This window comes from Haliotis rufescens, unplaced genomic scaffold, assembly GCF_023055435.1.
Source record: "Haliotis rufescens isolate VD_foot unplaced genomic scaffold, xgHalRufe1.0.p SCAF_1, whole genome shotgun sequence".
Lineage (NCBI taxonomy): Eukaryota > Metazoa > Mollusca > Gastropoda > Lepetellida > Haliotidae > Haliotis > Haliotis rufescens.
Genome location: NW_025963779.1, coordinates 15,109,930 through 15,137,364, shown reverse-complemented (window position 1 = coordinate 15,137,364; position 27,435 = coordinate 15,109,930). Strand labels below are relative to the sequence as shown.

The 27,435-nt window shown below is 39.2% G+C and overlaps 1 protein-coding gene across 2 annotated transcripts in view; it reads left to right on the top strand.

Moving 5' to 3' along the window:
• LOC124146862 (WD repeat-containing protein 35-like) overlaps positions 1-22,661 on the top strand; it is a 41,432-nt gene extending 18,771 nt beyond the window's left edge. For both annotated transcript variants that reach the window (XM_048390793.1, XM_048390736.1), the window contains 18 exons: positions 3,233-3,286; positions 4,411-4,520; positions 5,939-6,080; positions 6,424-6,492; positions 7,236-7,364; positions 8,682-8,770; positions 9,927-10,044; positions 11,279-11,364; positions 12,942-13,085; positions 13,232-13,364; positions 13,971-14,033; positions 15,431-15,643; positions 16,538-16,687; positions 17,262-17,394; positions 19,852-19,938; positions 20,293-20,422; positions 20,626-20,694; positions 21,248-22,661. In XM_048390793.1, coding sequence (XP_048246750.1) covers positions 3,233-3,286; positions 4,411-4,520; positions 5,939-6,080; positions 6,424-6,492; positions 7,236-7,364; positions 8,682-8,770; positions 9,927-10,044; positions 11,279-11,364; positions 12,942-13,085; positions 13,232-13,364; positions 13,971-14,033; positions 15,431-15,643; positions 16,538-16,687; positions 17,262-17,394; positions 19,852-19,938; positions 20,293-20,422; positions 20,626-20,694; positions 21,248-21,413 — 2,085 coding nt within the window. In that variant the 3' untranslated portion in view covers positions 21,414-22,661. The remainder of the gene's footprint in view (positions 1-3,232; positions 3,287-4,410; positions 4,521-5,938; positions 6,081-6,423; positions 6,493-7,235; positions 7,365-8,681; positions 8,771-9,926; positions 10,045-11,278; positions 11,365-12,941; positions 13,086-13,231; positions 13,365-13,970; positions 14,034-15,430; positions 15,644-16,537; positions 16,688-17,261; positions 17,395-19,851; positions 19,939-20,292; positions 20,423-20,625; positions 20,695-21,247) is intronic.
• The last annotated feature ends 4,774 nt before the right edge of the window (positions 22,662-27,435 follow it).

Sequence of the window (27,435 nt, the reverse complement as noted above, 5' to 3'; positions counted from 1 at the left end):
ACATTGCTAAAAGCTGCATAAAACCATACTCACTCACTCATTTCTAATATATTTTATTTAAATTTTTGAAATTTGGACTTAGTCTCTGAACTGAATGGAAGCAGTGGGTTTCATTTCCAGAGCAGAACTCAAAAACTATTAGAGATAACTTTATGAAACTCTGTACACACATCCACCATATAGTGCAGCACTATGTGCCTTTTGCTATTTATGATTCCCTCGAATGTTTCTTTTGTTTTATATAAAGTTTTGAAGTTTTGACATAGTTCCTTAATTGAATGCAAGCAGTGGGTTTCATTTCCAAGGCTGAACTGGATCATTATTTTAGAGATATCTTTAAGAAACTTGGTAAACACATTCACCATATTGTGTAGATGTGCCCATTGCTATTTATGATTCCTCCCAATTATTTTGTTATTAAATAATTTTTATTAATTTCGACTTGAATTGAATTGAATGGAAGCAATCTTAACAATTTTACCTCAGTTCTGTTTTGTACTTCTCCTAGAACTTTGTAGAATAACAGTCTAAGTCTTTGTTTTCAAAGATCTTAAAATTATGTTTTATTTTCTTATTTCCATATATGGAACAGCGGTAGACACTGCAAGAATCAAAGCTATAAACTGATTCATAGTAGATGTAACTTTTGTACCTTATGTGTACTGTGTACCTTACTTTGGTAACTGCCTGTAGAGGTTAGGGCTGCAGCAATACCTGCCTGTATAAGGCTCTACAATACAATTCATGATATCTAAATGAGTGAATTGTACAGTGCTCAAGGATACAAACTATTCTTAGGCTTCACATACTGGAAGGTGATTATAGCCTTTGTTTATCATTACAGTCTTACTAAGGCAGATATTCGTACAAAGTTTTAAGGAGATGTCAGACAGTAGCTTTTGTATTCAACCTCTTCCGGGGCGGTCAGGTAGTCTAGTGGTTAAAGCGTCCGCTCGTCATGCCGAAGATCCGGGTTCGATTCCCGACATGGGTACAATGTGTGAAGCCCATTTCTGGTGTCCCCCGCGGTGATATTGCTGGAATATTGCTAAAAGCGGCGTAAAACCATACTCACTCACTCACTCACTCAACCTCTTCCACAAGCAGGTTGACAAACTTATAATGGACAATGTCACGTTTGATTGCACTATCATTATCACTGATATTGATGACTTTGTCTTCTTGTTAAATTTTGCATTTTACATAGCCTATGCAGTACAATGATACAGTTCCTCTTAGCTTAGCTGAAGGAGTCATTGTGTTTTATGGAATATTTCAGATCCTATTAGTTTGTCTGTACACTTGAAGACAGAAATTGATTCACCATTAGTTGTTGAAAAGTCATCTGATTTGATGGGTCAGACTGAACACAATTTTAGTGGGGGCATGGGTGGCCTAGTCGTCTAAGGCGCCGCGATTCGCTGTGCAGAGTTGCATCCCTTGGGCATGCCAGAAACCTATGATTGTGGGTTCGAATCCCCGTTCGCCCCAATAATGTTTCTAGGTTGTCAAAACCATACCCGTGCTCGTTGGTTTCACCGAAGTGGTTAACGTCTGATACCTGTATCACTTCGGGCTTTCCTCCCACATTAAGCTGACACGCCGTGATATAACCGGAATACTGTTAAAAGTGGCATTAAACCCAACTCACTCACTCACTCACAATTTTAGTCGGACACACCTGTGTACATCTCTCTGGGGAATGTGACCTCTGTCCACTAAACAATCATAGTACTGCAGTGAGTGTTGGGTTTTGGTTCAAATCATGTAGTCCTTGGTTGCAAAAAAGCAATCAATTAATGATTGATGATCAGTTAACAATGAGAATGGAAATATACAAGAGCATTCTTTTTTAGTATTCTTTAAGACTTATGTCTAATAACATTGCAGATAATAGTTCAATTTGTAATAGTATTTTACTGTGGAACACATCTATTAGGGAACAATGAAACTGCAACAGGCCTTGTCTGTTATAACATTTGTGAGTTATGATTTCAGTAAAATGAAGTAATATCAATGGACAGTGTTCAAAGTGAATTGGTTGATTCCTGTGATTAAAACTGAAACTAATCAGTCATCAATGAAAGGATTAACTATGACTGTAATGGAAGTACGGGTGGTCCAGTCATCTAAGCCGCAGCAATTTGTTGTGCAGTTGTGTCCCTTGACCAGAAACCTATGATTGTGGGTTCGAATCCTGGTTTGCCCTGATAATGTTTCTAGGTTTGTCAGCACCATAACTGTGCTCGTGGGTTTCATCAAAGTGGGTAATGTCCGTGACCTGCATTATTTCGGGCTTTCCTTCTATATTAAGCTGACACTCCCTGATATAACTGGAATACTGTTCAAATCATGTTAAAACCATCTCACTTGCTCACATACTGAAGATGAAAAGGTTGTAGTGTTAAGAATGTTTTTTGAACTGGGACTAGACACTTAGGCACACAGCATGAGTGAGTGAGTGAGTGAGTGAGTGAGTGAGTTAGGTTTAACGCCACTTTTAACAGTATTCCAGTAATATCGCGGCGTGTCAGCTTAATGTGGGAGGAAAGCCCGAAGTGATGCATGTCTCAGACGTTTACCACTTCAGTGAAACCCACGAGTATGGGTATGTTGCTGACAAACCGTAGAAACATAATTGGGGCGAACCGGGATTCGAACCCACAATCATACCTTTCTGGCATGCCCAAGGGTTGCAACTATGCATAGCGAATCGCGGTGCCTTAGACGACTGGGCCACCGTGCTCCCCACACAGCATGAATCCCATGTGGGAATACATATGCAAGATTTGACTGGAGCACTGCTTGTTGGCTGCTTGCATGACGTTGATGGAATGAAACATAAGATGGTTTAAAGACTGTTGGTTTTAATTACTAGTTATGTTTCTAAGGCTTAAGTTAAACCTTAGAGCAGTGGTTTTGGGTTTTGGACCAACACTTTTTCAAATGAATTGCCAGGACATTTAAATGTTTCAACCCTTATGATGCATGCGTGTTTGAAAAATTGAGTTAAACTTACCAACAATGCATATTTATTGGTTTATGTTTTTTAACAAAATGGTTTATGGGAATGTCACCACTAATATTTTCATTGTTTATATTTTCAACATAATTAAGCAGAAGTGATTACATATTTCAAGCATTTATAAGACCTTTACCTGGTTTGATTCATGTAGGTTTGGATGAGGACCGTCATTGTTTGAAATGATGTGACTTTGTGTGTATATTCCAGGGTACCGAGGATCCAATCTGCTGTATATCTGCTTCGGACAAAACTCTGTTTGTTGTAAGTATAACCATGATGACAGTTTATTATTTTTATCAGTAATTAAGAATTTGAATTAAGTAATTAATTGCTTGGAATAATTTATACATATGTAGCAGGATTGCACTCCTACACCAGTTGCTAGATCACTAGCTACGTCTAGTGATCTTAGTGCTAAGACAGTCCTAACTCCTACACTTTATCATAGACTTACAACAACTGCTTTGTGCAAAGGGGCACTGGAGTGTGGACCTAAGTTCGTCCCAGACCTGGGGACACTCCTACACCAGTTGCTAGATCACTAGCTACGTCTAGTGATCTTAGTGCTAAGACAGTCCTAACTCCTACACTTTATCATAGACTTACAACAACTGCTTTGTGCAACGGTGCACTGGAGTGTGGACCTAAGTTCGTCCCTGACCTGGGGACACTCCTACACCAGTTGCTAGATCACTAGCTACGTCTTGGAATATGGGCCAAAATCCAAACTTAGATGTGTATGATATCCTATTGACTTCTTCTGACCCGTGAAGATGCGGGGTAGAATAGGTCTTCAGCAACCCATGCTTGCCATAAAAGGAGACTATGCTTGTTGTAAAAGGCTACTAACGGGATCGGGTGGTCAGGCTCGCTGACATGGTTGATGCAGGTCATCGATCCCAATTACATGGATCGATGCTCATGATATCAATCACTGGATTGTCTGGTCCAGACTCGCTTATTTTACAGACCGCCGTCATATAGCTGGAATATTGCTGAGTGCGGCGTAAAACAACAAACCAACCAACCAACCTATTGACTTCAAAGTTGTGAGCTGAAAGCAGTGACCAAGGTCTGAATAAGTAAGATATTCATGCAGTAAGCATGCTTGGTATAAGGCGGTACTAATAGTGTTAAAATTAGCAAGGCTATGTGTTAAAATTTGGTGACTCTAACTGTGACTGAGAAAGCAGTTATTTAGCTACATGACTTATAGTACGCCCACTAAAGCCCTAAGACTAAGATAATAATGAACTTTACATGTCATATACAAGAAATACATCTGTCACTGCCACACTTTTAAAGATGTGTTACAATTTCAATATTGATTGTGAATAGTGTGTGATGCAGCAGCAGGTTTATCATCTTGAACATTGTCTTGCCAGGGGAGGGAGTCCGGGACCCTGAACCGCTACTCCATGCCCATGCTGGCTCTCACACACAAGTACGCCTTGAACTGCCGACCTCACCAGCTGGCTCTCAACTGCACCTCCAGGTTAGTAGACTCATGTCATACCTCATGGGGAACAAACAAACAAACAAACAAACAAACAAACAAACATACCTCATGGGACTTCTGGTTTGGAATAGGTCCTATACTGACTTTATGTATCGAATGGTCAGATTTGCTCATTTGGTTGATCATATGCCATATGGATCATTGCTTATAATATAAATCACTGGTTTGTCTGGTGTAGACTAGATTAGCAGCAGCCTGTAGGGGGCACGGGTGGCTGAGTCGTCTAAGGCGCCGCGATTCGCTGTGCAGAGTTGTGTCCCTTGGGCGCGCCAGAAACCTATGATTGTGGGTTCGAATCCCCGTTCGCCCCAATTATGTTTCTAGGTTTGTCAGCACCATACCCATGCTCGTGGGTTTCACCGAAGTGGTAAACGTCTGAGACCTGCATCACTTCGGGCTTTCCTCCCACATTAAGGTGACACGCCGTGATATAACTGGAATACTGTTAAAAGCGGCGTTAAACCCAACTCACTCACTCACTCACTCACTCACAGCAGCCTGTAAATACTCCTGTCTGACCACCCATTTTAGTTGCTTATGGGCCTGTCTGGAAGGTTACAGGGATCAATTCTACTGTACTCTCTAAACTACTTTAAATGTACCAGAACAACAAGGACATTAACCAACAGATTTTATGACAATAAATGTTTTTCTTTTCTTTCAGCCCCAAATACATCCTCAGTTACCTAGTGTATTATATCTTCATTCTATTGTGATAAATACGCCAGACCCATATGACACCATAGCTTCGTTCAGGAAGTGGCATCACCATCTCAGTCTCCTGTCAATAGCCTCGCACAGAACTTCTCTCACTGATGGTGTAATTGAGTGGACAGCTATTTGTTTAATCACCTGTTTCAAATCGACCCAAAAAGAAGCTATGTTGTTGAAAGGGTCCAGGGTACCGTATTCGACGTAATAAGCGCCCCGCTCTAATAAGCGCCCATGGCAATATTTGCTAATATATTGGCTAGTGAACAATCCCAATTAGCACCCCTTCCAATTGATCAATGTAAACAAGACTTATTTATTCGCGTATAATATGTGTGTTATATGCACCCTTAATCACGGGAAATTAAATTCTGGAAAAACATACCTGTTGTATGTAAACATTTCAGGCTGTCAGCCAAAACCATGAAATTTATGATCTTTCAACTCTGTTGTTTTTCACCAAAATAATATTCTAATAAGAGCCCCCTATTTCTAATTTTGAGAGCGCCCTGGGTGCTTATTATGTCAAATACAGTATTTATCTTAACAGGATGAAAATACATGTATAATACCCTGGGTAATTGAGATGTCCTAACTACTGAAAATAACACTGTCAAAATATCTACCTACATGTATATCCAGTTTGTGTGTGATGTTGAGAGTTATTCCCTGTGTTTCTGTAGCCGGCTCGCCATCATCGATATTGCTGGTGTGCTGACCTTCTTTGACCCAGACACACGGGTGACGGATGAAGATGGGCGGGAAGTTGTTGGGGAGCATCTCAAATTTGAGAGAAAGGATGTGTGGGACATGCGATGGGCTGAGGTGAGGTCTTTGTTACAGTGGTCCACAGTAGTTAAGTTACAGTGATTATACTTCACAATTCCAGATTGCTGTCCTTGAGGTATAGCTAGGATAGCATTTGAATCAATTCAATTCCATTTCCAATATTACTTAAGGAATACTACAATAGGCCATCAATCATTTTAGGATTATTTTTTTTTCATTTTTGCATTTTTTGGGAGCAACCATTTGAGGGATGGAGGACTTTGGTTTGAGATAAGCCTTTTTTTTATTAAATATTTAGGTACTCAATTATGTTTGGTTATCTATTAAACAAATCAATGTGTCTTATGTAAGATATACTCTAACATCATGTCATATCCAGGACAACTCCGAGCTGTTTTCTATGATGGAGAAGACAAGGATGTACATCTTCAGGAATCTGGACCCAGAAGTGAGTTCCCTGCTGCCTGAGACCTGGTCCGTGGGGTTGATGTTTGGGAAGTTTTAACATTTTTGGATGTCTGCTGGTCCCACTTGCACAAAGCGATCTTAGCGCTACAACTATTGTAAGCCTATGTTAAAGTATAGGAGTTGTGCAAGTGGGCCCAGGTCTCTACTCAGAGCATATAACTTTTCTGAGATAGGTATTTATAAATCTTGATGATTAACTCAAACTTTCCAATTGAAAAAAGGAAGGGTTAGTCTGAATTCTTATGCACTAGGCACTCTTAATAACTACCCTGCCAAATTCCCATTTTTACTATAGAGGCCAAAAGGGAAATCACTCACCATTTTAAGTTTTCTATCATAGTATAATTATAAGTATTTATCATTTTGAAATATTTAAACCACATTTGGATAAACATTCATCTGTAAGAAAACATGTTAATGGGCTTATTGTATTGTGAATGGAAAAAAAATATGCACATTTACATATCTCCCTAAATTTCTAAAGTGCAGCGATGTTTCCATCATAATGGGTGTGATTAGACACAATGAATCAAGTCTAGGGACCTACTCTTATCTAGAATATCCATGGCTTATGAAGGTATTGATAAGGCTTGAGAACATTAGTACCGGTAATATGTATGCACTTAAATACAAATAACTCAGTTGTCATGCAAAGTGCAGACCACTAGGAAATACAGCTTTACCCACATGATGTTTTTGTGACGATGTTGATGATGATTCCAGGAGCCGATCCTCTGCAGCGGCTACATCTGCCAGTTCAATGACCTCCAGATCAAGTCCGTGCTGCTGGATGAGATCATGAAGGACCCAGAGAACCCCACCAAGGAGGAGATGGTGGAGATGGAGATCAAGGTACAAAGTCACTTGTGGACATCTTTCAGTGGCATTTAGAAGTTGGTGTGATGAAATAAGACGAGTTCTATGGATGAACAACTTCTTTATTACAATTAGAGCGACATTTCGGTGAAGATCCTAACACCTTCATCAAGCAAGCACCACTTGCTTGATAAAGGTGTTAGGATGTACATCGAAACGTCGCTCTAATTGTAATAAAGAAGTTGTTCATCCATAGAACTCGTCTTACTTCACTTGTGGACACACTGAAGAAAGTTAGTTAGACTATGTTGGCTAGCACTGTGGGCAGGTAGCTGTGGCTAACTCATTTGTTTGGCATTTGATATCTATTTCTTTATGTGGAACCACTAGGGGCTACAGATTGATCTGTTAGAAAAGTTTGCACTGTAGGATATTCAGCAAATTTCTGTGTCTTCAATTGGCTACAAATCATAAAACGACATACCAAGCTCTTCCGTAATCACTGCCCACAAATCTGTGTATTTGTTTTTAATCAAGTAAACTATCAATGAGGATTCCCTTTAGAAAAGTAATAACAGGTACATATTTTGGGACCACCTCCATGGTCTTGTGGTAGAACGTCCGCCTGGAAAGTGGAAAGTCAGGGCTTCGATCCCTGGCTGCGTCATACCAAAAGACTTTAAAAGATGGTACTTGTTGTTACCCTGCCTCACGCTTGGCATTAAGGGGCTAAAACAAGGACTGGTCGGCTCAGTCAGTATACTGTGTCTGCGTGGGGTATTCATGTTAAACTGTGGCATGGTATCTCAGTGTTCATTTATTACAAGGGGGTCAGGGGTCTTGATGCACTAATGTACTGACATTACCTCCCCTAATGCTTGTCATATCTTGGAATGACCCTCCCCATGTCCTTGTACTTTCTTTAATGACCCTGACAAAAAGAAAAAGTGCAACAGAACTATATTCTATTATAAGATGTCCTTTTTCTCATGACCCTCCCCAAATGTGTGTAATATTTTATGACCTTCTCCTAGAGACTGTTATATTTTTTAGGGATCCTTCCTTATTCCCTTTGACCCACCACCCCTATGATAAATGACCAGTCCCTAAGTGCTCAGTTTTGTCATACTTTGCTATTCCTTGGTAACACACTCAAATAGGGCTAGAGTTTACTTCTGCTGCCATCCTCAAAGAACTTGTTACAAAATTTGCAATCATTTTGAATACCAATGGTACACAAGCTTTGAGTATCTAGTCAAAGCAAATCGTACACCAAGGTACATTCAGTTGATTTTTTCATCCAAAGATTCAAGATATGAGTCAGTGAATAGGTATGAATGATGTTGATTGCAGTCACTCCGAGACACCCGTGACTTGCTGGAGAAAGTGGGTATAGCTGATGCGCAACAGTTTATAGAAGACAACCCTCATCCCAGGCTGTGGTAGGTAGCAGCTTCTGTCCATCTAAACTAGGTGCCTCTGTGCAGAGTTGTGTCCCTTAAGTGTGCCAGAATCCAATGATTGTGTTTTTGATAATGATAATGAATCTTCATTTGCTAGCCCAATACCACACTGTAAACATTAAGTGGTGAACATCAAAGACCTACATCACTTCACTGAATACTGTTCAAAGCTGCGTTAAAACCGAACTACCTCAACCCTGTCTTTGGTCACTCCAACTGCATTCTATTTGTCAAATTACTAGTATATTAATATATTGTTCAGTCTGGCAATGATAGATTTATTTAGGGCACTGCCTTTTGGAAAGTTAATTAATCAGTAAGGAAAGATAATCAGTAACGTCTTTTACGTAGCTCAAAGATCACTCTTTAAATAGTGAGGAATTATGGACTATCTGTTGAGGGAATTAGAAATTTGTAATTTTGTTAGTCCAATGTATTGGCAAGGAACTTTGAACATTGTTTCATGAGGGACAGATACTCCGTAATTCTGAGTAGCGGGGACATCATTCTTTTGTCTTTTTTCTGAGTACATGTAGAAAAATGTGGACTTCCTAATTACAGTTGGAAACATAAGCTCAGAAGATGTCACATAAAAACATAAGTGATGTCATCAACGATGGATGCCATCATCTTTAATTATTTGAGACGATGTTGTTTTGAGATGACAACATGTTGTTGCTATGGGCAGTTTCCTAATAAGGAAAACAATGGAACAGTGTAAACTAGCCAATCAGCATGTAGCACAAAATATAATGATCAGTGACAATTACTAAAAATAATTGCACCGTTGTGTTTGAATCTGGGAGTAAATAGTGCTGGTACGATACACCAACTGATACGTATCACGATACTTTGCTCATGATCCGATATGTATCACATGTGCTCTTATCATCTAAGCCATCTTTTTAATAGACAGGATGGACAAATACGTGGCACACTAACGATTTACTATTTACGCTTACACTACTCAGTTACACTAGTAATTAGTGTTAAGAATACATTTAAGGTAAGAATCAATACTTTTTACTAAGTGCGATTGTGATCGATACTTGTATCAAGAAGTAAAAAAATGCTTTCCACCGATGCATCGTTCTCCCCACTACTAGGGGTAATATTCCCTAATTATTTTGTCCAGGCGGCTGTTGGCGGAGAGCTCTCTAGAGCAGCTCAATCTGAAGGTGGCAGAGACGGCCTTTGTCAAGTGTAAGGACTTCCAGGGCATCGAGTTTGTCAAGCGACTGGGAAACTTACAGGTACCTATTTTCTACTTTCTCAGCACGAAGTGTCTCAGATATAACTTATTTACTGACTTTGAGAAACTGTTCTCTGTTCAGCCCTGTGTTCAATCTGGGACATAAATGGGTATGTTAAACTCACAATAAGGCAGCAAAATTGGGCATTGTGTGGACACAATGGCTGCCGAGTGTGACTAGTATATACCATTGTGACTTCCTGTGAAGTTCAACATTCAGTACAGACATGACTGTATGTGTGGCATCAATTGACTGATTATCACACACTGGTTTGTCTGGTCCAGACTTGATATGAATATTGTTATTGAACTAGTTCTTCATCACCATAGGAGACTGAAGTTTCAATAAATAACTACATGTGCTGTCATTGCCATGATTGGAAGTAGATTACAAAGTAGTATGTATCCAGAACACTTGTGTCTGCTGGGTTATAGTCAAAATGGCCAAATGTGCAGGTCTGATGTGGTATGGTGGCAAAATAGCATGGGCCTTAAGTTACTCCTCAAATCGGAATACTTCTTATTTATACATCCGAGACAGGTAAAGATCTAAACAGACAAGTTATTTTCTCCTAAAATCTAGTTAATTTGCACAGACCACTAGTCTGAAATGAGCTGTGGACTATTTGGATATGACAAATGCTGTCTACCCCTGTACTTTAGGCTAAAAAAAATAATAGTCTTGGTTCTCAGGCACCGCCCGCATCATCCTAGAGTTCATCGCATGTTTCGTTTTTATTTCCATTTTATAAAAAAAACACCAAAAATCCTTAAATATTCCAAGTCCAACGGTACTCAAATAGTGTATTCCAGTATTTTCCTTATCAAGGAATACATTTATGTAGGGAGGCCCTTTCCTAGGTTGATTGTACACAATTGTTTATTGGTTACATACTAATTTGAACAACCCCCCAAAAAAACACACAGCCCGCCTGCACTATATTTTAAAAAACCATTGCCTGAGAACCAATTCTTTTATTTCTTTTAAGCCTTATATTTAAACTTTTTCATGTGTCCATTTTGAGTTTTGGTTTGTGGCCATTTTGACTTTTTCCCATGGCCATTTTAACTTGGGTGCCTGTGGCCATTTTGACCTGTTCCCATTTTCCCCAGCCTGATTAGGTCCTGAAGAATCTGTTTCAGTAGGTTTGGTCTCAACACTAATCTTACTTGACCAAAATAAGTGGCCAAGATTGCAAACTGATCAAGTGACCAGACTATTGTGTTCTTTTTAGAACGAGACAATGAAGCAAGCTGAGGTAGCTGCCTACTTCCGCCGCTTTGAGGAAGCTGAGAAAATATATGTCGAGATGGACAGAAGGTTTGTGTGAAAGTCATTTGTTATAAACCTATCAACAAAGTTAGTTGGATCTTTATTGTTCTGATATGAGGGCATGGGTGTCCGTCAGCACCATACCAATGCTTGTGGGTTTCAATAAAGTGGTGGATGTCTAAGACCTGCATCCCTTTCAGCTTTCATCACACATTAAGCTGACATAGCTGACACAGTGACACACAGCTTACTATACAAACAATAAAGTATTTGTTATCCATAAATGTTTGATGTCTTCAACTTCTAAATGCCTATCAAAGACTGGAACTCACTTGCTATTGTGGTGTTATTTTTGCCTCCTTCATACAGAATTATCAACTGGTAGTAATTTTCAAGAGTATAATTTTTTTCTCTTGTCTGGAATAAATATCTGCTACAGATGTACCAGCTAGCTAATGGTAACAGTGGTGGTCCACAGTGTCATAAGGTCTTCCTAAGCTTTTCTGGTCTCGAATTAACCAACTTATGTTAATTTTGAACCCTGATTTTTAAACATTTTTCAGCTTTGAAAGTTATAAGATCATACTTTGTCTCCTTGAGATTTACCTTGTATAAGACACTAAAGTTTTGACATATTTGCTTGTTAGAGCAGGATGCTCAATACATCCAATATGGTACTCAGCATCCAGTTCCTGTGCCTGTCTGACAATGAGGGCTGGAATATTACTTATTCATTATATCCCAGTCAGTGAGCTATATTTCCTTGGCCAAGACACACATGTTGTGTGTGAGGAATATAGATGGGAGTTGTGACAGGTGTTGACATATTGTAAGGAATATAGATGGGAGTTGTGATAGTTGTTGACATATTGTAAGGAATATTGATGGGAGTTGTGACAGGTGTTGATATATTGTAAGGAATGTTGATGGGAGTTGTGATAGTTGTTGACATATTGTAAGGAATATTGATGGGAGTTGTGACAGGTGTTGACATATTGTTTGGACTATTGATGGGAGTTGTGACAGGTGTTGACATATTGTAAGGAATATTGATGGGAGTTGTGACAGGTGTTGACATATTGTAGGGAATATTGATGGGAGTTGTGACAGGTGTTGACATATTGTAAGGAATGTTGATGGGAGTTGTGACAGGTGTTGACATATTGTAAGGAATATTGATGGGAGTTGTGACTGGTGTTGACATATTGTAAGGAATATTGATGGGAGTTGTGACAGGTGTTGACATATTGTAGGGAATATTGATGGGAGTTGTGACAGGTGTTGACATATTGTAAGGAATATTGATGGGAGTTGTGACTGGTGTTGACATATTGTAAGGAATATTGATGGGAGTTGTGACAGGTGTTGACATATTGTAAGGAATATTGATGGGAGTTGTGACAGGTGTTGACATATTGTAAGGAATATTGATGGGAGTTGTGACAGGTGTTGACATATTGTAAGGAATATTGATGGGAGTTGTGACTGGTGTTGACATATTGTAAGGAATATTGATGGGAGTTGTGACAGGTGTTGACATATTGTAAGGAATATTGATGGGAGTTGTGACAGGTGTTGACATATTGTAAGGAATATTGATGGGAGTTGCGACTGGTGTTGTACAGGGACCTGGCTGTGAATCTGCGCAAGAAGCTGGGTGACTGGTTCCGGGTGGTACAGCTGCTGAAGACCGGGTCTGGAGGGGATGATCTGCAGCTGGAGGAGGCCTGGAATGCTATTGGGGACTACTATGCTGACAGACAGAAATGGTAGGAGGCGGGATTTGCGTGAATCACATGTTCTGTTACTGTGTTATAGGTTTATTCTGTACAATTTTTTACAACATCTTTTAAACCATTTGCTTCTGAAATGTAACACGTATAAATACTGACAATTTGCTGTTGTGTGATTCCAGGCAGCAGGCAGTGACGTACTATGTGCAGGGCCGCAACCAGGAGCGTCTGTCGGAGTGTTACTACATGCTGGAGGACTACTCTGGGCTGGAGAAGATGGTGCAGGCCTTGCCGGAGAACCACAAGCTGTTACCGGTGTGTGGTCAGGCACTTGTCTCCTCCTTCAGTTCAACAACACTTCAATAGAAATTACTTGTTTCACAAACTCTCTTTGTTAAGAGTGATTGTTACAAGATCTGCTTTTCCACACCATGAGAATATTGGGATAGAACAGGACCCAAGAACCCCATGCTTATTGTAAAAGACCACGGCTATGAGGACTTGGCAGTCGCCATGGTTTAACCTGGCTGGTAGAGTGACTTATCATCCCCCCATTTCGAAAAAACAGGTGGCTATAGCATCAGCATGTCTGAATTGAATGTATCCAACGGCAATGAACCAAAAGTGGGGTTTAAGTAGCCCAAATCCATTTCTGAGTTGCACCAGACCGGGGGAATGTCATCTCCTGATGGCTCATATTATAATGGCCATGCCTTCAACAGCTTAATTACTTAAGTCTGCCATGATGTAGCGGGAATATAGTTGAATGTGTTGTAAACTCCCACTTCATATCCCACAATTTACCTAACATACATGAAGACAAAAAGAGATAATTAAGTTTTCATTTCATTTTGCTTCAACAAGACATATTTTCATTAGACAGTATGAATATAACCTATGACTTGTGTTTTATGTTGCCAGGACATTGCAGGGATGTTTGTCAGTGTGGGGATGTGCAAGCAAGCTGTGGAAGCCTACATAAGGGTAAGCTCATGTTGTATTTAATCACTGGTAGTCATGGTTATGTAAGACATGTTTACTTTTGTTGAAGTCTTATTTGCTCTCCTGGGGACCATGAGGACTCCTCACCCTTAAGGATGAAGAGATGACACAAGACCCCATATTTAGTTAAAACAGCACCAAGCACATTTTAGAAATGAGTATTCTAAAAGTATATTATAGTATACCGTGTTTGCCATACTTAGCACCCTGCTCTAACAAGCTCCTCTTATCATCGTCTATACCAATCTGTAAGTAATCTTTATAAGTGCTCCTGTACACAAGGTATAAGACATAAATGTACTGTGTATATTCCACATTCCTTACAGTAAACACCAGTGCAGGAGTATATAATTCTGAGTTGTTATTATTGAAAACATTTTGGTTTGAACTAAGTTTGTTCACTACTGCTTCATCCCTGACAACAGAACTCATGTATGGTTTTAATAAAGTCCTTCTACCGCTTGTATTAGAGGTTGTTATCCTTAGTAATCACATACATGGGTCATGGTAACGATTATCTCTGTGGGAGCAGTTTTTGATCCTAAACCTTACCTAACTGTACCATTACATCTTCCTGAGGCAAGGGAGTTAACTGTCTATAAAAGTCTGGTTTCCACCCTTGCCAAACTGGGCTGGAATTATGGACTTATATTTTGGCTGGACTAACGAATCTATGCATAGTCCAATCAAAATTGCGTAAGGAAATCGACATCTGGTTCCTAAACTGCTGTGCAGATTTCGGTCGACTGCAGGACTTACAAAGCATGTGTACTGTCTCTTTAGTGTCAACAAATCTGTTCATGTTTTCAATCAAGGTGCTCACGTGATTTGATGCACTTCTCGAAGTAAGACACGTTTTATTACAATAAAGATCTTGATTATCGATCAGTTTGTCTTGACTGGGCTGCCATTTTGTTTGAAGCAAAAGCAAGTGATATGAGAGGTTGAATTTGATTGGTCAATAGGAGGGACATAGAAGAGACATAATTCATAATAGCCACTGGTGGTGCTACGATAGAGGCCAGAAATTCTATCCGAGCTCGGTTAGGGTGGAAACTGGACTTTTACAGTCCGTTAGCTCTCTTGTCTCGGGAAGATGGCACCATTACAGCAAGTGGTTCTTTCTGTACTGTTCCTTCTGAAATTATCCTGATTAATAAATGTCCTGTTAATTAATCTTGGCTTCGTAATCTCTTTGAATACATATAAACATGCGTGATGGTAATTGTCCTTGTTCAGCCATTTGAAGTATGGGATCCCCTCACTGTAAGAAGACATGCAACACTGCAGGCTTTTCTGATCCTCCTACCCAGTTTAGTGCTTGACATGTCTCCCCATCAAACACAGACAAGTAAGTAGGGTATTTATTCTGATTACAGTGTAACAGAGTGAAGGCAGCCATTGACAGCTGTGTCCATCTGAACCAGTGGAACACAGCTATTGAGTTGGCCAAGAGTCATAACGTGAGGGAGATTGACTCTCTCCTGGCCAAGTATGCCAGCCACCTTCTAGAGAAGAACAAGATCATCAATGCTATTGAGTTGTACCGCAAAGCTGGACACTACTTCGATGCTGCCAAACTTCTCTTTAAGGTGAGTGGGTGGTCTACATGGTCTATGAAAGTTTAAATGCACAGTTTGGGGACAATGATTGAGTTGAAAGCAGAGCTTTCACTGTAACTTGTCTTGGAAGGAACGGACGTTTGATGTTGGTATTCAAATGTAACATAATTTGTCATTGGTATTCTGATTTTTGCTGGTCTTGGATGTACCCCGGTAACAGAATGTTTCATGCAGCATTTGTTGCTTGGTCTTCAGAGATGCCAACCATTACAAGTGTGGTGGAATCATTACAATATTTGGAACCAAATTCCACTTATGACATATTTGATGATATAAATATATTGGCAGTAATTTAGACCATGACCTGACGGGTGAAGATCCAGGTTAAAATAGGTCTTCACCAACCCATGCTTGCCGAAAAGGTGACTATGCTTGTCGTAAGAGGTGACTAATGGGATTGGGTGGTCCTGCTTGCTGACTTGGTTGATGATGCATGTCATCATATCCCAATTGCGTGGATTGATGCTCATGATGTCAATCACTGGATTGTCTGGTCCAGACTCAATTATTTACAGACCTCCATCATATAGCTGGAATATTGCTGAGTGCAGCGTAAAACAACAAACAAGCAATTATTGACCTCACTACAGTCATTGTCACACATACAACCACTTCATAATCACTTGTTTTAGCTAGTGATGGGGAGGTTAACATGTTCTGAGGTGTTTGTTGATACAATGCAATGCATTAATAGATATCATACAGTCAATCATACTGATGTGATAACTAAATGTTTTGAAAATTGTCATTAGATCCCAATTATGCCAGATATTCCTAATTGCCTTAATGTGGGGTTGGCATCTCTGGGTCTGCCCTGCGGCACTCACTTCCACGAAGCACAAATATGTTGTTGGTCCTACTCAGATAGCGGACGACCAGATGAAGCAGGGCAGCAAGCCTCTGTACCTGAAGAAGCTGTATGTTCTGGGAGGCCTGCTCATTGAGCAGTACCACGAGATGATGAAACTCACGTCCAGGAATAAAGGCAAGAATGCCGGCAAGAAAGCTGTAGAGGTATGTGTCAAGTGATGTGCAAGACAAGTTTATTCCGAAACTGTTTAGATGAGCAGCTAATAGATTGATAATCCTTCCTTTAGGAAAACACTGTATGTTATAGTGCCGTGCTTGTGTACTTGTCAGACTTATGTGATACCTTGAAAACAGGAGTGCCTTTTGTAGACAGGGCTACATTAATGAATTGTCAGTAGTTTGTTTGGAAATTGCACTGGCATTATTGACCTAAGGCAATGAAGACGTTATTTCAGAAAGCCACATTAAGATGAGTGAGTGAAAGTTGTTTGAAACACCACACTCAGCACAATAAACCAGCTATATATTTGCAACTAGTAAATAATTAAGTCTTAACAAGATAAACCAGAGGTCTAGCCCAGACTCAGTTATTTACAGGCACAATTATATACCTGAAATATGCTGATTGCAAAGGTTTTAAAAAAAATTAATAAAGTTGAGGATTTAGAGGGTCATAGATACTATAGCAGGGACCACAGGACACCCTTTAAATTTGAACACTTTGAATATGAATTTGTAAGTCCAGAGAAAACATTCCCTGTATGTAAATATATTTTAGGCCACCTCTGCTCTGGCTGGCTTCCTGGAAGAAGACTCGGCAGCCATGTCGGACACCAAGCTGATAGACAGTGCCTGGCGCGGTGCCGAGGCCTACCACTTCTACATCATGGCGCAGAGGCAGCTGCATGAAGGTAGGATGTGGAACTGATAAACCACAGATACAATTGGGTAGATACTGTAGACTGTACCATTATTGTGAAATATTTACCTATCTATTGGTTTTAATGAGAATGTTTAGGGTTAATATTTTTAACTATTGTTATTTTCAACCATATTCAAATAACACTGTCAGTCATCAGTTATGTCTATATCAGTTTTGTTGAATGAAGAAATGGGGTATTGTTTAGTTTCTTTCTTTTCTTTCTCAAATTGTCTAACAATTATTTTCAAGGAAGATGCAGTAATGCAGTAATAATGAAGAAAATATTGTTTACATCTTGAATATCTATGATTGTATATGATGTATGATACTATGAGTAATACTATGAGTGTGTATGTTCTACGCTATGTGGATGAGTAATCTATGAATGTATGCTGTAGGCTGTGTGGATGAGTAATCTATGACTGTATGCTGTAGGCTATGTGGATGAGTAATCTATGAATGTATGCTGTAGGCTGTGTGGATGAGTAATCTATGACTGTGTGCTGTAGGCTATGTGGATGAGTAATCTATGACTGTATGCTGTAGGCTGTGTGGATGTGTAATCTATGACTGTATGCTGTAGGCTATGTAGATGAGTAATCTATGACTGTATGCTGTAGGCTATGTAGATGGGTAATCTATGACTGTGTATGCTGTAGGCTATGTGGATGAGTAATCTATGAATGTATGCTGTAGGCTGTGTGGATGAGTAATCTATGACTGTGTGCTGTAGGCTATGTGGATGAGTAATCTATGACTGTATGCTGTAGGCTGTGTGGATGTGTAATCTATGACTGTATGCTGTAGGCTATGTGGATGGGTAATCTCTGACTGTATGCTGTAGGCTGTGTGGATGGGTAATCTATGACTGTGTGCTGTAGGCTTTGTGGATGGGTAATCTCTGACTGTATGCTGTAGGCTATGTGGACAGGTAATCTTTGACTGTATGCTGTAGGCTATGTCGATGAGTAATCTATGACTGTATGCTGTAGGCTATGTAGATGAGTAATCTATGACTGTATGCTGTAGGCTATGTGGATGGGTAATCTATGACTGTGTATGCTGTAGGCTATGTGGGTGAGTAATCTATGACTGTATGCTGTAGGCTATGTGGATGAGTAATGTATGACTGTGTATGCTGTAGGCTATGTAGATGAGTAATCTATGACTGTGTATGCTGTAGGCTGTGTGGATGGGTAATCTATGACTGTATGCTGTAGGCTATGTGGATGAGTAATCTATGACTGTATGCTGTAGGCTATGTAGATGAGTAATCTATGACTGTATGCTGTAGGCTATGTAGATGAGTAATCTATGACTGTGTATGCTGTAGGCTATGTGGATGAGTAATGTATGACTGTGTTGGCTGTAGGCTATGTAGATGAGTAATCTATGACTGTATGCTGTAGGCTTTGTAGATGAGTAATCTATGACTGTGTATGCTGTAAGCTATGTGGATGAGTAATCTATGACTGTATGCTGTAGGCTATGTGGATGAGTAATCTATGACTGTATGCTGTAGGCTTTGTAGATGAGTAATCTATGACTGTGTATGCTGTAGGCTTTGTAGATGAGTAATCTATGACTGTGTATGCTGTAAGCTATGTGGATGAGTAATCTATGACTGTGTATGCTGTAGGCTATGTGGATGAGTAATCTATGACTGTGTATGCTGTAGGCTATGTAGATGAGTAATCTATGACTGTATGCTGTAGGCTATGTGGATGAGTAATCTATGACTGTGTATGCTGTAGGCTATGTGGATGAGTAATCTATGACTGTGTATGCTGTAGGCTATGTAGATGAGTAATCTATGACTGTGTATGCTGTAGGCTATGTGGATGAGTAATCTATGACTGTGTATGCTGTAGGCTATGTAGATGGGTAATCTATGACTGTGTATGCTGTAGGCTATGTAGATGAGTAATCTATGACTGTGTATGCTGTAGGCTATGTGGATGAGTAATCTATGACTGTGTATGCTGTAGGCTATGTGGATGAGTAATCTATGACTGTGTATGCTGTAGGCTATGTAGATGGGTAATCTATGACTGTATGCTGTAGGCTGTGTGGATGAGTAATCTATTACTGTATATGCTGTAGGCTATGTGGATGAGTAATCTATGACTGTGTATGCTGTAGGCTATGTAGATGGGTAATCTATGACTGTATGCTGTAGGCTGTGTGGATGAGTAATCCATGACTGTGTATGCTGTAGGCTATGTGGATGAGTAATCTATGACTGTGTATGCTGTAGGCTATGTAGATGGGTAATCTATGACTGTATGCTGTAGGCTGTGTGGATGAGTAATCTATGACTGTATGCTGTAGGCTATGTAGATGGGTAATCTATGACTGTGTATGCTGTAGGCTGTGTGGATGAGTAATCTATGACTGTATGCTGTAGGCTATGTAGATGGGTAATCTATGACTGTGTATGCTGTAGGCTATGTTGATGCTGCTATGAGGACAGCCCTACACCTCAGAGAGTATGAGGACATCATAAATCCTGTAGACATCTACTCTTTGTTGGGTGAGTCTTGTCACTGTCAAGACAATTATATTCATTTAGAAGATCAGTGAATCACTTAAAATCACCAACATCCATTTCAACTAAGCAGTTATTATTGTTGTGCAGATTAGAACACAACATCTGATAAATATATATATAAGTGTATTGTTGTATTGATAATGTAAGAAAGTCAAACTATGTGCTTGTTCTGCAAAACAATACCATCATACTGACAAGAATTCTGTAATTTTCTCTGTCGTCACAATCCTTCAGGAATGGAGTAGCGTGATAGCAATACTGATGTCATGAATAAAAGGTATGGATCAAATGTATGTGCTAGTTGTCAGTTTGACACCTTCTCCCCATGTTTTCCAGCTCTGTGTGCATGTGCTAACAAGGCGTTTGGGACATGCTCCAAGGCCTTCATCAAGCTGGAGTCCATCGATGTCCTCTCCCCAGAACAAAGACAGCCGTATGAGGAGCTTGCGCTGGAGATATTCACAAAGTAAGTTAGACTGTATACAAGAGTTCATGGATTTATCAACAAGAGTATATACAATTGGTGTTTGGTAAAACTAGCTCTATGATACCTATGCAAATATACCTAACCCAATATAAGGAAGACTGAAAAAAAATATGTGTATCTTGATACATATCATATCATGATCTTGCTGTATCGTTTCAACTCTGGTTTCCATTGTATTCCAGACATTCCCCCAAAGACAACAGAGTCAATCGCATAGAGTGTAACAGTTGTGCCTCCCAGATCCCGGACTGGTAAGTTGGGTTCAACTGTTTAACAGGTCCTTGTCACCTTGTAAGTATTCATCTGACTTGCAGAATTCAGTGCAGAATTATGGCTAATATGCATGAAAAGGGCTGGGTTTTTTCAAGTTTCAGGAGAAACAAATAGCCTAATCAAGTTTCACCAAATGTATGCATCGCAATCTACAACCCCTAGTAATAAATAAGCTGTATATAAAAACATCTCACATGGTCCAAAACAGCAATAAAAACAAAAATTTTTGGTGTAAGTCAAATAAAAACTGTTTCCAATTTTTTCACACTGGTAATTAAGTTTTCTTCAAATTTGAAATGTCAATTCTTGTGTGCAAGAAGGCACCTTGTAGACTAGCTTGTACTACCTTGTGCTTTGTCAGATTTGGAAACTCTCCAATCTTCTTATGGACATATTTAACAGATACATCACTGATCTCTCAACAGATGGAGTATTTCAGTTAAAGGAACCAGATTTGTCTTTGATATCATATTATATAATTTGAAAGAAAAAGAAGTTTATATTTGTAAGTCAATATATTTATCTTGTCAGGTCGACCTCCTGTCCGAGCTGTGACACCAAGTTCCCCACCTGCATTGTGACAGGTCGACCTATCATGGAGTACGAGTACTGGCTGTGTAGCAGCTGCAAACACAGAGCCATACAGACGGAGATCAGCCAGAAGTCCACTTGCCCTCTCTGTCATGTCAAGGTCTAGGTCAAGGTCAAGGCCATGGCCATGGTCAAAATCCTACTATGTACAGTTTAAGTGACATGATATTGTTATATATGTGATATATATATGATGCAAAATCCATTGTTTCATTGAGAAAACTAAGTTAACAATTTTTTGACATTTTTTGTTTAAAATTGAAGACAAACAGTAGGTATTACTTTAATTCAAACAATATTCTGCAAGTACATTCATACCTTCATGACAAGATTGAAAGTATATGTTTCTGCAATATTTGCTGCAACTTGCAGCCAAATGTGACATCGCTCATGCTGTGTATCAACTGTGATCAGTTTTGAATCTCAATAATTCTGTAGCAGGTTTCTTCCATCTGCTCCTATGTCATGCCACAGCTTTCAGAAAGTGTTGAGGTGACTTAGAAACCAATTCCTGTTAATGACCACAATTTCAACTTGATTCAATACTATTGCTGGTTTTGAAGACTGGGCCAGACATGTCAGACAAAGTGGTTGCATATCTTTGTTTAAGAGATAACCCTGCCCTAAAGTTTGTAATAATTATGCCCCCGACCTAAAAGGTCGGAGGTATATATTTATACCAAGGTTCCGTCCGTCCCGAAAACTTTGTCCGCGCGATTTCTCTTAAACTATTCAGTGGATTCATCTCAAACTTAGTACATGTAATCTGTGTCATATGGAGGGGTGCAGTCAAAAGAAAAAAAATGTTTTTATTAATTTTCCATTTTTTTCAGGAATTTTTCAAACCCTAACCCTATCAATTATTTAATTTGAAACTACTGACACACTAGGCGGGTCGGGGGTATTAGTGAGCCACGCTCACTTTTGCCCTTGTTGTTCGCTGTTATGATTTCTTAGGGATTTAACCCTCAAACTCTGTAGTATGTTGCATAAAATATGAAATTACTTTGGTCTGTCATACCGATATACTCATGTAGGAGTATTTCAAGGGAGGAGGAGGATCCACAAGATCTGGCACTCCTGCCAATGATACTGGGATTTCTTGTTCATTGTAAAAAGTGTGTGTCTACATGCAGTTCAATCAAAGCTGCAGGTACCCGTGTACATGTTCAGGTTTATTAGCACATGCTGCCACTGCAGTGAAGTGTACAGTGTTATGCTTGTTGTGTTTTATTATTGCTTTCTCCGTCCAATATGAAAATATCCTGCTGTCATGTAATGTAATGTGTCAATATATGGGAAGGAAACCTTCCAACCTTAATCACTAGTTATTTAATAAATATCACACATATCACTTCTCTTTGTTATTAAAGGTTTTCATTCAACAGAATATGAAATGGGATTGCTTTAGCAGTCTGTGACAAACACTCTTGACTCTTCCTGCCTGAACTCATCTATCGGCAACATTTTGAATGGTTTTCAGCGTAATATATTGGGCTCCTGGACAGAATAAAGTGTGACTAGAACTTAACTCTCTCTTTGGACTGTTGTCAGGGTCTCGTCAGAATTTGACTGCACAAAAAGTGAGAGCCAGAGTGCTGGCAAACTAAGACACATTATCAGGGCGACCCAGGATTGAAACCCACGATCGTAGGTTTTAGGCATACCACAGTAAATTCTAGCACCTTAGATGACTTGGCCATCCTAGGTCCCCCAATGGACATAAGAGGATACCATATTCGACGTAATAAGCGCACAGGGCGCTCTCAAAATTAGAAATAGGGGGCTCTTATTCGAATATTATTTTGGTGGAAAAAAACAGTTGAAAGATAAATTTCCTGGTTTATGCTGACGGTCTGAACTGTTTATATACGACAGATATATTTTTCCAGAATTTAATTGCCCATAATTAAGGGTGCATATAACACAAGAGTGCGTATTATACACAAAGAAATAAGTCTTGTGTACATTGATCAATCGGAAGGGATGCTAATTGGGATTGTTCACTTGCCAATATATTAGCAAATATCGCTGTGGGCACTTATTAGAGCGGGGCGTTTCTTACGTCAAATACGGTATACTACCTTTTACCTCACCCTGGAAATTTGGGCATATGTTATGAAGTCAAAGGTCACATTCATTAAATTCTTTGTCATTACACATCCTCAGAAAGAATGGCTGCTTTAGGAGCCTTAGTTTTGTATCTTCTCTTGGTCGTGCCCTGCTTTAAAAATGTTTGGGAAAGGTCACAGATCAAGGTCACCCTTCACATATGAGGAATATTTTAATACTGGGCCGTAGTAACTAACACGATTACATCAAAAAACGTATATGCACCTTTTCACGCTTGCCATATCTATATTTTTGAATAACAGCTTCTCTCCAAAAAAACTTTAAACATAAAGTAAGAACATGTCTTACCCTTTTGGTTTATCAGTTTATGACTGATATATTGTAAGACTATGCAAGCTGCGTTGTCCACGAAACATGTCTGCCCTTCCTTTCTCCTTCGGGATATATGTAACAAGTTACCTTACATTAAGTTATGAGAAGGTTGTCTCTAAATGTCTAGAAAATAAATGCTCATTAAAATTATCAGTGAATACAACTATGTGTTGACACGAAGTAACTTAAGCAGATCAGTTGCGTGTGGTGTACATAATGCCACGTTTTCTCTGAACATGGTACACTTATTTTGCACATTTCACAGTTAGATGAATGCTTATCTAAGCTTGGCAAGAACAGCTTTAATGAGCCTTTCTATACACTTTTGTTTTGGGGTGCCATTGTCACACGTTTGTGGCCCAGTATTAAAATAGTACAGATATATGAATGGTGCATAAAACATTTACACTAGAAGCCTGGACTTTAAGGTAGGGTGGTAAGTTCCATACAACTTCAGTTTAGATGTTGTGATGGGACTGCAGCCATTTGGAATATTCATCGTTTACCATTTGGGGGGATGTTGTAATCTTTAATAGGAAAACAAATGCATTAGTTTGTGAGTTCATCTCACATCTGGTAACGTTTTTATGTTTCTACTTACGAAGAAAATAAAACAAACACTGATGGATACATTTTGTAAATATATTTATTCCTTTATACATGACTGTCCTCTAATCTACTGATGAATCACATCAATCATCACAGGAAAGGTGACGCACACACAAGCACTGATCCTGAATCACCCCTCTCACAATGAATTACCCGCATCATATGTGGTTGGAGTTCAAAACAGCTTCCAATAATACATTAAACAAGTTGACATATGACCACAACACACCTGGATAAAATGGGCTACTTTAAACTATCACACCGTGTGAAGGAAATTCCTGACTGTCCATGCATAGCCTAAACAATGTACTGTGGATAGACACATCTTCCCGAGGCAAGAGAGTTAACTGACTTTAAAAGTCTAGTTTCCACCCTTGCCGAACTAGACTGGAAATACTGGGCTCGACTATGCATAGACTTGTCAGTCCAGCCAAAATGTAACTCCATAATACCAGCCTAGTTCGGGAAGGGTGGAAACTGGACTTTTATAGTCAGTTAACTCTCTTGCCTCGGGAGGATGGGATAGACATTGTCTGACCATGTGGACACATTTGGGACATGTAGGAAATACAAGGTATGATATAGAATTATAAGACCTCTTTTTGGCACACTGGAAAAGAAAAAGTGAAAGTTGCAACAAACTTATAGTTGAATGTTATTGGACATGTTCATATGACAACTAGAAGCATTTTTCTATCATTTTCAAGTTTGGGACATGATCAGACATGGTAAACAAATAAAAAGGCCTAAAGTTCTGCTTGGTATAAAAATTTGATCTTGTTGGAATTTTAGAAAACATTTCCTGAAAGCCTCTGAACCCCTTTTTTTTTCACAGTTATGTCATGTCAACATTTGGTGGTATTGGGACACATGCATGTTGACATGAGTGTGTGAGTTTGATTTTACGCCGCTTTTAGCAATATTCCAGCAATATCACCAGAAATGGGCTTCACACATTGTACCCATGTCGGGAATCGAACCCGGGTCTTTGGCGTGACGAGCGAACGCTTTAACCACTAGGCTACCCGACCGCCCCATGTTGACATGAACAAAGTCTAACGTTGATTCATATGAACACATCTAATAACTGTCATATTACTTTCAGAAAGTCTTCGTTATTTTCCAAATTATACAGATCTCGTGGGCCAAAAAAGGTTCTTATACTTTTTCATCCTAGTTAAACATACTACTGTACATGTTTTGACATTTGCATGTCTCAACATAATATCATCTAGAAAAGTAACATTACAGTTCTTGATACAGATATTAGTAAACAATCAAAGATGTCTCCTTAACTCCCACAAAATGACTGTTACAACATGGAAGCATTCAAACCTCTCACAATGTCAAACACACGTCCTATATGGATGTCACACAACTGTGTATGATGATTTCTACAGTCAACAAGTAAGTATGATCTGAAGAGTCTGAAATGGACAAAGTATGCCCACACACCAGCAGCACTATTACCCACTAGAGTTTACAACAGAATAGCTGCTCCAGAATGATTGATAGTTGGTGATGAGGCTGGAGTGAATCTTCATGAGAAGCCATTTTGTGACTAGCTTGGAATACAACAGTATCTGGTTCATCCCCACCAAAAGACACTCGACACATCTGTATGTTGAATACAATGAAGTCTTTGCGCAAGAAGTGTTATAAAGTGCAAAGGACTATGGACTGAAAATAGGACCATAAACCCATTTGAGCTATGTTCTACATCAATTCATAAAATATCTCTTTGTTACCTGTCTTACTCTATAGCATTTGTTTGTTTGTTGTGGAATGCTGAACACAGCCAAATTTCAACTATATGACAGCAAAACTGACAATTCCAACACACCATCATAGGATTCTGGCAAGCCAAAGGGACATAACTCTGCACAACAAATCACGATGCCTCAGACAAAGAGCCACCCATGCCCTATCAAGCTTTGAAGTGAAACTCGGGTACATGGTAAGTGTAACAGAAGGAAAACGACATGACGTTCTCAGGTATGGTGCTGACCAACTAAATGTAATTGTGGCATATGTAGAATTTTGAACCCACAAAGAGCAGTTCAACACGTAACTCTGCACACCGGAATACAGTGTTACACCACAGGGCTGCCCTGAACCCACGTTAACTGGGAGTGTGTACCATCACCTTTCGTTTTGCAATTTACATATTATGCTTGTTAAATCTGGGAAATGAATACTGAATGTGTTGAGACATTTACATGATGCTATACAATATGTATATATATTAATATTAAGGTCATTTACAGTTATGAAATAAATATGAAGCTATGTCAGCATGCAATGCATATATTGATGTTCCCATTCCACTGCATTCAGAGGTTATGTTTTTCAAAGTCTGAATGAAATAGGTCGAAGAAACATAGTATATTTGCATAAATGTGTGGTTCTATTAAAGACTACCCAAAAACCTATAAAAATAATTAAAGTAAACGTTCACATATGTAAGTAGTTGTCATGAGTCTATCACCAAAATACTTTTATTTGTTCATCGGCTCAAATGCGAGATCATTATTAAAAGTAATTGTAAGTAAGTAACCATGGTAACTCATATCAAAACATACCTTGGTTTTCAGGTTCTTATGTTTATTTTACATCAACCCCAGATGTGTTTAAACTGAAAATATCGGTGGCTGAAACATTTTAATGTATAGTGTTTCAATGGATGTTATCATCAACTGTACCCCATTGTCCACAAACCTACATTATGTGCTTCAGTTCCAAGCCACAATGTAGCATAACAAAATGGCCGTGCTCATCACCAATACAAATCACCAAGTCAGTTCTGTGAAATAATATATGTCCAAAAAAACATTAACGTATCTTGAAGTATTGAAACTAATGATATGTAAATCAAAGCAAACCAAATCACTTTGTGAACTCCTAAGGAAGAAAATACTGCAGTCAAGTTGAAGCAGAAAACTTTAGGCAGCTTTTTCTGCAGCCTGTCTCAACATGGTCCAATACGTGTTATATCATAAGAAGTGGTTTGACCACACATTTATCAAACAATGAACTAATGAAGCAGGAACTGATTTGCTGAAGCAAGACATCTG